The sequence below is a fragment of the Heterodontus francisci genome, unplaced genomic scaffold (genome assembly GCF_036365525.1).
Source record: "Heterodontus francisci isolate sHetFra1 unplaced genomic scaffold, sHetFra1.hap1 HAP1_SCAFFOLD_124, whole genome shotgun sequence".
Lineage (NCBI taxonomy): Eukaryota > Metazoa > Chordata > Chondrichthyes > Heterodontiformes > Heterodontidae > Heterodontus > Heterodontus francisci.
This window is the reverse complement of record NW_027140322.1, coordinates 4,003,984-4,016,313: the sequence shown is the minus strand read 5'-3', so window position 1 is coordinate 4,016,313 and position 12,330 is coordinate 4,003,984. Positions and strand designations below refer to the sequence as shown.

Genomic DNA, 12,330 nt, shown 5'->3' with positions numbered 1-12,330 from the left:
AGTGACGCCCATATCCCATGAATGAATGAAAAAAAACGCAAACTGGGTGACCGCTTTGCGGAACACCTCCGCTCAGTCTGCAAGCTGGACCCTGAGCTACTTGTTGCTTGCCATTTCAACACTCCCCCATGCTGTCATGCTCATATCTCTGTCCTGGGACTGCTGTCGTGTTCCAGTGAACATCAACGCAAGCTCGAGGAACAGCACCTCATTTACCGATTAGGCACATTGCAGCCTGCCCGTCTTAACATTGAGTTCAATAATTTCAGAAGATGATGGGCTCCATTTTACTTGTATTTTCAGTTACTTTTTCTTTTTCCTTATTTAAATATTTTTTCGTGTTTATTTTATTTCATCCTCGTTTGTTCAGTTTGCTTCCCCACTGTTTTTTTCATGTTTGTACTTGCGGTTGTTTAATCTTCAGTCTGTCAACACCCGATCAGTACTCGTGCGTTATCTTTCAACACAACATTAACATATTGTTTGCCTTTGCTCAACGACCTTCTGGTCAGCTTTTCTGTGACCTTGTCCTATTTACACCTTCCCCTTTGTTATCTCTTGCCCCACCCCCGCTTTACTTGCTTATGACCATTTACATTTCTAACATTTGCTCGTTCTGAAGAAGGGTCACTGACCTGAAACGTTAACTCTGCTTATTTCTCCACAGATGCTGCCAGACCGGCAGAGTATTTCCAGCATTTCTTGCTGTTATTTCAGATTTCCAGCATCCGCAGTATTTTGCTTTTATTATTATGACCAGGAGATCTGTTTTATTGATTTGATATCTTTAACTCCAAGTCCTTGTCGGGAATATTACTGCAATTTTCAAATATCTGATTCCACTCACAGAGACTGGGGAATGAACCAGTGACACCGGTCAATTCCACAGACAGCTCATACTAAATATTAAACCCAGTATGTTCCATCTGTCGTTCCCTTTCTCCATGTCTGCACCGGATTTTCTTGCGGTTTCCGAAACCTGATGTCAGGACCACATAGAAGGACCTGAGCCTGCTCTTCCCAGCAATGAGATTGATGGAACAACATGCCCGGTACATAGCTTCCTAAATTTCTGCTCTGAGCTCGCTGTCCAATAAAGGGCACAGAGCATGTTCCCGCTGCTCTTAGGTCAGAAGGCAAGCAGCTCTGGTGCCTCCACAGCCCCACTTTGAGAAGTGGACGCTGCTGAGGCAGACAGTGGCCCGTAAGGGCTGAGAATCACTCTTCATCTCCACCTCCCTGTAATTCTCTCTTGCACTCTGTCTGTCTGACCGATCCACACACAATCTGTCTGTTTGTCTCTCCCAATCCCTGTCACGATCTGTCTGTCCCTATCTCTCAGTATCCTACTCCGCTCTCACTCTGTTGCTGTTTCTTTCCCTCTGCCTCTCATTTTTATTTGTTTCGAGATGCAGCACTGAGACAGGCCCTTTGGTGCACTGAGCCTGTGCAGACCAGCAACCACCCATTTATACTGACCCTGCAGTAATCTCACATTTCCTACCGACACGAGGAGCAATTTAAGTTGGCCAATTTTTAAATCAACCTGCAAGTCCTTCGCTGTGGGAGGAAACCGGAGCACCTGGCGAAAGCCCACGGGGTCACAGGCAGAACTTGCGAACAGAGAGTACCGAGAATCGAACGCGGGTTCATGGAGCTATGAGGCTGCAGTGCTAACCACTGCAGCACTGTGCCAGCACTCCGTTTCCCTTTATCTCTCACACTTCATGTCTGTCTCTCACTTTCTGCCACTCCCTTTCTCAGTCCCGCAATCCCATCTCTTTCTCTATCACTCCTTGCCTGTCTCTCACACTCAATCTCTCTACTCCATGTCTCCCCTTCTCACGCCTGGTCCCGCTCTGTCTCGTTCCCTCACTCCTGTCACTCTTTTTGTCATTCACTCTCTCTCTGTCTCACTCTCTCTCATATTCCACCACCTCTAACTCCCTGTTTACCTACATTTCTCTGCACTCCCTCTCTCCCTGCCTCTCATTCAAAAACCCTGTCTCTGTCTCCCATTCCCAGTCACTATCTCACTCCATGTCCCCAACTACCTCAGTCCCTGTCTGTCTCACTCTCTAGCCTTGTCCCTGTTTTCTCTCTCTTTCTCTGTCTCTCATGCCTTGCCTGACACACACACACACACACACACACACACACACACACACACACACACACACACACACACACACACACACACACACACACACACACACACACACACACACACACACACACACACCCTGTCGCTCTCTCCAGCTCACAAACTGCGTGTCCGTATCTCTCATACTAAATCGCTGACTGTCTCTCATGCACCCTTCCTGTCTGCATCTCAAATACACTCCTTGTCTGCCTTACTTATGCAGACTTCCCCCCTTTCGGTCTCACAGGCAATCCCTGCATGTCCCACACTCCATGCCTGTCTCGCTCATGAACATGACCTGGCTGTTTTCTCAAACACACAGCGTGTCTGTCTCTCTCTCTCACTCACCCTTTCAGCCTCAGTCACACATATTCCTTGCCTACATCTCTCACACGCACTGTCTGTCTCTCACGCACGGCCTGACTGCCTCTATCACACACACACGCCCCCTCTGTCTCTCTCACATACAATGCATGTCTGCCTCTCTTTCAATTACTGCCTGTCTGCATCTGCCTCACACACACCCTGTCTGTCTCTCACACACACTCTCTGTCTGTCTTTCTCACACATACTGCCTCACAGTCTCTCTCTCACACACAAAACCTGTCAGTCTCTCTCACACACACTGTACCTCACTCTCATACGCACAGTCCCTCTCTGTCTCTCCCACACTCTCACTATAAATCTCTCACGCACTCCCTGCTTGTTTTCCTCTCTCTCACACTTCTTACCTGTCTCTCTCACACATTCCCTGTCTGTCTCTGTCTCTCAGACACACTCCCTGCCTTTCTCTCTCTCTCACACACAGACACGCTCTCTGTCTGTCTCCCTCACCTAGTCTCCCTGTCTGTCTCTCTCACACTACTCCCTGTCTGTCTCCCTCTCTCTCACACACACACCCTGTCTTTCTCCTTCAAACTCACTTCCTGTCTCTTTATTTCTCACGCACTCCCTGACTGTCTAACTCTCCTACACTCCCTGTCTATCTCTCTGACATACACACCTTGTCTTTCTCCCTCACACTCCATCTCTGTCTGTCTCTCTCACACACATTCCCGAACGGTCTCTCTCCCAAACTCTCTGTCTGTCTCTTTCGCACACGCTCCTTGTCTGTCTCTCTCTCACCCACTCCCTGCTTGATTCTCTCTCACACACACCCTGCATTTCTCTCTCGCACCGACAACGGGTCTGTCTCTATCTCACGCACACATCTCAACATTGAATGAATTTAAAAATTGGAGTAAAGGGATATTTCAGCACATTCTTCAACTGCACTCTGAACTGAGTCTGGGTCACGGCATAAATTGCAGTGTTTGTGCAGCAGCTCAGCAGCTGTAGCATAAAACCCAATTCCCGCAGAAACTCGGGTAGAAATACAGAGTGATAGCCCAAATACCACATCCGGCTCCATATCGAAAACACCATTAACACTGCCCATAACAGAATGAAATTTGCCGAGATAATTAACAGCAAAATGATGGATTTTCTTCGGCTATCCATCTCCGGGTCTTTGCATCTGTCCCCACTGCTATGATCCCGGAGTCTCCTGCGACCTCTGCTGCTCACTAAAATGTGTCTGACGGTGAGAGCATTGAGCAGTACAATCACCATAAATGGGACAAACGGTGTTAGAATGTAATGGAGGAACTCGATTGCTCCCCAGACAGGAGAATTTCGAGCATCCTCTGCTGCATCACAAAACCATGGGATGTTCCACAGCAAATACCGACCTGTGAACATAAAATACCAGAAGATGTTCTTTAAACAGCTCAGCACAATCACTGTTCCCAGAACCACAGCCGCCGTTTTCTCACTGCAATATTTACTTTTCAGCTTCTGGCAACAAATGGCCACAAATCGATCAAAGGTGAAAGTGACGGTGAACCAGACAGAACAGTCTGTGGCTGTGTAAAGCAGGATAGCGTGGACATTACACACGGGGATGGACAACAGGAAATGAAACTGTTCCGGATAAACAATGGGAATGTGTCTCAATATCAGGTCCAGGATAATGACCAGGAGATCCGCCGCTGCCATGGCTACCAGGTAGCGAGTGACACATTTGGAGAGCCCGCATTTTCCCCGAGATAAGATCCCAATCGTCAGCAAGTTAACTGTGAGGAAGGGGAATAAATAGAGAAATTATACATCAGTCTAGGAGCATAGTTGCCAGTTTGATTGAGGACTTATTGAGATTTACAAATATGTTCCTGTATCCAGTGATGTACTGAAATGATGGAAGCTGAAAGATCAAGGGAAGTGTTGTAATAGAAGGCAGGAGAGATTAAATGAAAAGAGGATGATACTGACATGTTAAAATCAATGTTAATCATAATCATCCCCCTCCCTCCTTTCCTTGTCTGGTTTAAAATCTGATCCATTGCTAAACTCTCCCAGTTCTGATGACGGGTCATTGACCTGAAACATTAAGTCTGCTTCTCTCTCCACAGGTGCTGCCAGACCTGATGAATGTTTCCAGCATTTTCTGTTTTTTATTTCAGATTTACAACGTCTGCTGCACGTCGCTCTTGAGCAGGAAATTAAATGTTGGACTGACTGAGAGATTCCCCCACCTGTGATAGGCAGCACGGAATTCAATTATTTCAAAGGAATAATTGGGAATGAGTCCACTGAAAAAGCAATGAAACAAATAATCTCAATCGTCACTAAGATAAAAGTAAACAAGGGAAATTATCAGGATATTTTACTCCAGGTTGGGAGTGAAAACAGCAGTTTCAAGGTGTTTAGGATGACAATTGCACATTTGTTGTTGCATTCAGTATGCATCGAATTATTTTCCCAGTGACAGGAATTTCTGCTGGAGACAGGGAGCTGAATTTAGTGGAGCCAGTGGGGTTCCTGACGGCGGGCCTGTCATAGAAATTCAGAGCCTACACACCGTGTGGCTCTTCAGCAATTAACTGCCTGGTGCCGTGGTCCACATCCCTTAAAGGATGGGAATCCCATCTGCCAAAGCTGCTGAACAATCATGGCCAGCTGCTCACTAGTATCGGCAACGCCACTGAGAGCAGTGGAACTGCCAGTATTACATCCTAGACCCATAGTGCCCCAGACCAATAGGTAAGTCTGGCGATGACACCACGCACAGTCAGCTGATCGGTGCCAGTTCCGGTACTACAACGGGTCTGGGACCAGGTCCATTGTTAGAGTCCCAGACCAGAAGTAAATCAAGTGTTGCAGCAGGGGATAGTCAGGGAGCAGGGACTACTGTTGGTACAATACCACACCTGGGATATTAGCAGCCTTGGAGTCCCAGACCCCAGGTGAGTTGGCTGGGATTGCCAGTGCCAGTATGGTAACCCCTGGAAAGTGGGTGATGGTGCTCGCTTAGTGCGGGGGTATTTCAGGGAGAATCACCTTTGCTGCCAAGGGTCCATCCATGGGCCACAGGTTACCGAAAGGGGAGGCTACAGTTCACAATGTCACAATTTGCAGAAGTCATGAAGCGTGGAAGTATAGTGTTGAGCGAGCAAGATAGTAATAGAATTCATGAGTGCATAGACAGGGTGATGGACTGGACAGCAACAATAACCACAACTTGTATTTCTATAGCACCTTTAATGTTGTAAAATGTCCCAAGATGTTTCATAGGCGCATTATGTAACAAAATAAGATACCAAGCTCCATAAGGAGATTGTAGGTAAGATGACAAAAAGCTGGATCAAATAAATATGCATCAAGGAGTGTTTTAAAGACATAAAGTGAGCAGGAGAGGCGCGGAGATGGTATTCTGGAGCTTAGGGTCCATACAACTGAAGGTGCTACCACCAATGGTGACGATATTAAAATCAGGAATGCACAAGAGGCCAATATAAGATGAACATAGATATGTTAGTGTGTGGTGGGACAGGAGGCGATCACAGCGATATGGGGCTGGATATGTGTAGCAGGCGTGGCTCCTAGCGCCGGGCCAGAAAGGCGGGGTTAACAACACCTCGACCTCTTCGTGCCACCCACCCCCACCTCGCCCCAAAGCGACCCTGCGTTGTTTTTTGTCTAAATGTCTTATGCTAGGATCCAAGTCCCTTTAAAAATGAGGATCCTACCTCCAACAGCTGCTGGCCATTCAGAGAACTGGCAGCTCAGCAGTATCGGCACAAGCACCAGGAGAGGTGGTCACTTTCAGTACTGCAGAGGTCTTGGACACAAGTTCAGTGCTGGAACGTGGACCCAAGGTGAGTGAGGTGGGTTCACCGTGGCCAGTCTGGAAGTCTCTGGTGTGGGGGATTGAAGGGGTGGCCATAAAGCCCAGGGGTAGGGGTGTCCTGGGATGTTCTTCTGTGGTCCATAAATTACCCATAGAGGAGGGAGATTCCACCAAGCCAGTAGGAAGGGTCCCGCGTTTTGCAAGGTGCACTCCCCACTTCACAGAGGTACGCACAAACACCCCTCCACCCCCCCCCCACATGGCTCGTGAGGTCCCAGAGGTAGCAGGAATTGCCCCTTAGGTGACCACGGAAGGCCCGCAATTGGCATTTGGGTGGGAAAGTCACCGTCAGCCTATCCCTCTCCCCGGCAAGATCACCTGGCGATGGGGTGACGACAGGTTCTCTGCCCCTACCACCCATCGCGATTCTCTAGTCGACCGCCTCCGACCTCAACTCAACGGGGCCCATACAATCCAGCCCAGAGAGTGATGAGACAATATCCATTGACAGGCCTGTCAGGCTGTCTGTTGTCAGCATCAAGGAATATGGAGGATTCCAATTCCAATGTCGCAGAGGATATGGCTCATGAAGTCCATTCTTTCTGCTGTGGAATTGGTCACTAACTCGATGACAGCTCTCACGAACCCAGCCATGATACAGCGTCTGGTAACCATTGTCTCAGTTTCCACTGCAGCACAGGCGGCAGACACCCAACGTTTCAGTGCTACAGTGGAAGCTCAGACTGAGGTCATGAGAACCATGCTTGCTGCCATGCAGGATCAGACTGCTGCCATCATGGCTGTGGATCTCAGTGCTCAAAGGTTTTTGCAGGCTCTCACAGCAGTCGAGCAATCTGTTATCCAGTAGATTACTAGGATTGCTGATGTGTTGCCCCATGTTACTGGCAGTGGCTTCGTGGAGCTTAAACCTGCTGTCCTCTCTGAGGATGTCAGTATTTGTTCTCCCTTCACCGCTACTCCATCATTGTCCTTGCTGCTTCCCATCAGCCAGCCCAGGCTTCTGCTTCACATGCCGAGGTGTTGCAGTCTGAATTCGAGCCCTCAAGGCCCACAGCTGCTCGAGAGCGTCCTGCAAGTCCATCTGCAGTCTACCCCAGTGAAAGTCGTCAGTCTTCCACCAGCCATACTGCAGCCACTGGGGAAGCACTGTGTATCAGCACTAGGCAAGTCGCGGGAACCCGCAAAATAGGCACCAAGCGAATACACAAGAGTCAATAGATCAGTTTTGTTTGTATAATTGAAAATGTTGTTTGATAACTATGTAAATGTAAAGGGTTTTGCTGGTGGTTTATTATTGCACTATTATGACCAAGGCGACGCTGTGATGGTGCATCTCAGATGGGTGTAATGGTGGTGAATGGGGGAGCCATGGTGAGAAAGGACATAAGGAGGTTGCAGACTGATAGAGATAGGTTGAGTGAGTGGGCAGCAATCTGGAAGATGGATTATAATGTGGGAAAACGCGAAGTTGTTCATTTTGGCAGGAAGAATAAAAAAAACAGAGTATTTCTCAAAGGGGGAGTGTTGGAGAATTCCGAGGTGTAGAGGGATCTAGGTGTTCTACTGCACGAGTCACAAAAGGTTGGCATGCAGTTTTAGCAGTTAATAAGAAGGCAAATAGAATGAGACGCTTTATTACAAGAGGAAATAAAAGTAGAAATGTTATGCTTCCGTTATGCAGGGCATTGGTGAGACCACAGTTAGAATACTGCGTACAGTTTTTGTCTCCTTGTTTAAGGAAGGATGTTAATTTCAGTAAGGCGTTTGAGAAGGTTCCCCACGGTAGGCTATTGCAGAAAATACGAAAGTATGGGGTTGAAGGTGATTTAGAGCTTTGGATCAGAAATTGGCTCGCTGAAAGAAGACAGAGGGTGGTGGTTGATGGCAAATGTTCATCCTGGAGTTCAGTAACTAGTGGTGTACCGCAAGGATCTGTTTTGGGGCCACTGCTGTTTGTCATTTTTATAAATGACCTGGAAGAGGGTGTAGAAGGGTGGGTTATTGAATTTGCGGATGACACGAAGGTCTGTGGTGTTGTGGATAGTGCCGAAGGATGTTGTAGGTTACCGAGGGACAGAAATAGGCTGCAGAGCTGGGCTGAGAGATGGCAAATGGAGTTCAATGCGGAAAAGTGTGAGGTGATTCACTTTTGAAGGAGAAACAGGAATGCAGAGTACTGGGCCAATGGGAAGATTCTTGGTAGTGTAGATGAACAGAGAGATCTTGGTGTCCAGGTGCATAAATCCCTGAAAGTTGCTACCCAGGTTGATAGGGCTGTTAAGAAGGCATATGGTGTGTTAGCTTTTATTAGTAGGGGGATCGAGTTTCGGAGCCACGAGGTCATGCTGCAGCTGTACAAAACTCTGGTGAGACCGCACCTGGAGTATTGCGTGCAGTTCTGGTCACTGCATTATAGGGAGGATGTGGAAGCTTTGTAAAGGGTGCAGAGGAGATTTACTAGACTGTTGCCTGGTATGGAGGGAAGGTCTTATGAGGAAAGGCTGAGGGACTTGAAGTTGTTTTCGTTGGAGAGAAGGAGGAGGAGAGGTGACTTAATAGAGACATATAAGATAATCAGAGGGTTAGATAGGGTGGATAGTGAGAGTCTTTTTCCTCGGATGGTGATAGCAAACACGAGGGGACATAGCTTTAAGTTGAGGGGTGATAGATATAGGACAGATGTCAGAGGTAGTGTCTTTACTCAGAGAGTAGTAGGGGCGTGGAAGGCCCTGCCTGCAACAGTAGTAGACTCGCCAACTTTAAGGGCATTTAAGTGGTCATTGGATAGACATATGGATGAAAATGGAATAGTGTAGGTCAGATGGTTTCACAGGTCGGCGCAACATCGAGGGCCGAAGGGCCTGTACTGCTTTGGAATGTTGTAATTCTAAAAAAAAAATGCATTGGAGGCTGTTCAAAGGATATTTACTAGATTGATACCTGGAATGAGTGGGTTGTATTATGTGGAAATGTTGGACAAGTCGGGCATGTTTTCATTGGAACTTAGAAGAGTGAGGGGAGACTTGACTGAAGTATATAAGATCCTGAACGGTCTTGACAGGGTGAATGTGGAGGGGATGTTTCCTCTTGCGGGTGAGTCCAGAACTAGCGTGCACTGATGAAAATTAAGTGTCGCCCATTTAGGACAGAGACGAGGAGAATGTTTTTCTCTCAGAGGGTCATGTGACTTTGGAATGTTCTGCCTCAGAAGGTGGTGGGGGTGGGGTAATTGAATACGTTTAAGGCTGAGTAAGATAGATCCTTGTTTGGAAAGGCAACGAAAGATTATCGGGGATAAATGGGAATGTGGAATTTCAGACAGAAAACAGATCAGCGATGATAGCATTAAATTGCGGAGCAAGCTATATGGGCTGAATAGCCGACTTCTGCTCCTAATTTGTATGGTTATATGGTTACATGATCCTATTGGAACCAGTATCTTATCAGGAATTCTATGACGGACATTTCGGGTGGAAGGTCTCCAGAAAATATCCTCTCTGCCTCCTCTTCCTGAGGTATCCTCTGAATTCCTGGATGCAATACTTGTATTCTCATGATGGCAACAATATGAATGGTGCAGCAGAACACCATGAACTTGGGCACCTGCTTCAATGTCTACTGGAGGGCTCCACCTGAACGGTTCAGTCATTGGAAGCCGATGGTCTTCTGCATGATGTTCTTAGTGACTGCATTGCTCTCGTTATATACTTGATGTCCTTGCATTTTGAGTGATGGGGTGGGGGCAATGGTGGGTGGGTGGAAAATGAACCGCGTATAGAGGGATATGTCTCCGAGGAGACAATTTCTCTTTTTACATGGAGAGCTGAAGACGCGGGGAAGGGCTGACTACTTCATAATGAAGGTATTGTGGCTTCTTCCAGGCTAGTGGATATTTACAAACATGATGTACTGGGCATGTTCACACACCAACTGCACATTCATGCACTGAGTATATCAGTTTCTGTACCTCTCCCCGTTGACTTGGAGGCCCCACAGAGCCACATACCCCAGCGGAAATCCGGCCATCCTGTTAAAACTACAGGTCTTCTCATCCTGCTTCTCCCAACTGAGGAGAAAAACCATATGGGATGCCTCCATCACCTTCCGGGTACATCGAGTGATGACATATTAGGAGATGTTGAAAATGTCGCCTGCTCCTCCCTGGAAAGATCCAGATTCACAGAAGTTCAATGAAAATGTGAACGTAATGGTCACTGGCAGTTCTGTCCTCACCCTGGTGTGAGGCTTCAGGTCGTAATGTAGCAGGTGGCACAGCTCTGTAACCACCTCCTTATTGAATCAGAGTCACCTCACACACTGCTCCTGGGTTATGTGTATGTAGGAAAAGTACTCTCGGGAAACCCGGCTGGGTAGGGCAGAGCACCGCCCCCCCCCCCACCCTCCGCATACTTTGCGCAGCCCCTCACTGCAGCCTGTGCTCCATTTGTTTGTCATGTTGCAGACAGAGATACACTGTAACTATAGCCTGTTGAGCTGAGAGTGACTAACACAGATGGTCAGTGCAGACCAAGTTAGAAAGCTGCCAGAACGCCTGATTGATGCCAAATTCAGACCATGTTCCCGCTGCCAGTCCATGCAGGTTACTCAGGGACTAGCACCCTCTCCATCATGGGTAGCGTGCAGGCCACAACAGAAATGATCACCAGCGTGGATTCCACAGCACCGATCCCAGTGACTCTACTGAGGCCAAAATCATGGCCAGAGAGAGATCCACAGAGAAAGAAATTCACCATAAAAAGGGAATGATAAATAATCAAACTACAAGAAGTGCCTGGAATATGGTAAATGTGCAGGGGAATGGGCCTAATCGGAGGGTGGAGGCCATTGAGAGATTTTAACCCAAGAATGAGTATATTAAGATTGTAACATTGCCGGACCTGGAGCGAGGATAGGTGAGTGAGCATAGGGGTTATGGATGAACTGTACTTGGTGTGAATTAGGCAGCATTGTCCTGGATGACCTGAAATTTAAGGAGGCTTTTAATTGTGATGGTGGCCAGAAAAACTGTGGAATATTCGACTGGATTCGACAAAGGCAAGTATGAGGGTTTATGCAGCAGATGAGCTGACGGAGAGGTGGAGACGTGCAATATTATGAAGGTGACAGTCGGCAATTTTGCTGATACAGAGGCTAAGAGATTCGAACTTCGCTTAGGATCAAAGGGTCACCGAGGTTGTGAGCAGTCGTGTTCATTCTCAGACATTGGCCAGGGCGCGAGATGGAGTGGGTGGATCGGGAACAGAATTTCTGATGGAAATCAATGACAATAGATTTAGTCTTCCCAAAATGCAAGTGCCAAGAAAATAATACAGTTAAATCAAATATCACGATCTAATAGCTGGACACAGAGAGTTACCAGGAACAATTATATCAACAAGCAAGACAGAGTAAATGACAATAACAGTACTGAAGTTAAGCTTAATTTATAGAATCAATAACTTGTGAGAGGCACTTACCAGCGACACCAACAATAGCAAGGATGGGATAATACATCGTTTGCATCGTTAAAAGGGCGAAATAGATTCGGCGATCCAATGTTAGCCAATCATAAAATGCAGAAAGAAAGTCAAAGGCAGGGGAGAAACTCCTGACCATTGTTGTAACATTCCAATCTCTTGTTCTCAGATTCTCACCCATTTTTCTAACACTCCAATCTATTATTCTCATATCGTGATCTATCCTCTCCCTGTCTCCAGGGCCGCTGATCCCTGTTACTGCCAGGTGTGATGCCTCCGCTGACTCTATGGGATAGCACACTGTAAAGAGTACCTTATTAATAGAAAAGGGAAACCCTCCAGTGGCAAAATTAGGGTCCATGGAGACTGATGTTAATTATAGACTGAAAAAACAGGTTCAGTTAATTCCTTTCAATTCAACACTTTTTGTACGACTATAAAGTAGACCATTTACCCAGTCTTGAGGAGATGTTTGAGCGTTGCTGAGGGAAGGAAATGTGGAAAAAGCAAAAGCATTGGCC

At 47.1% G+C, this 12,330-nt stretch overlaps 1 protein-coding gene across 1 annotated transcript; it reads right to left on the bottom strand.

Moving 5' to 3' along the window:
* Positions 1-3,355: 3,355 nt before the first annotated feature.
* On the bottom strand, positions 3,356-11,990 carry LOC137359233 (probable G-protein coupled receptor 139). Its single transcript, XM_068025292.1, has 2 exons — positions 11,810-11,990; positions 3,356-4,257 (listed from the first exon to the last, which is right to left on the bottom strand). The coding sequence occupies exons 1-2, from the start codon at positions 11,988-11,990 to the stop codon at positions 3,356-3,358; spliced, it is 1,083 nt and encodes a 360-aa protein (XP_067881393.1).
* Between the last annotated feature and the right edge of the window lie 340 nt (positions 11,991-12,330).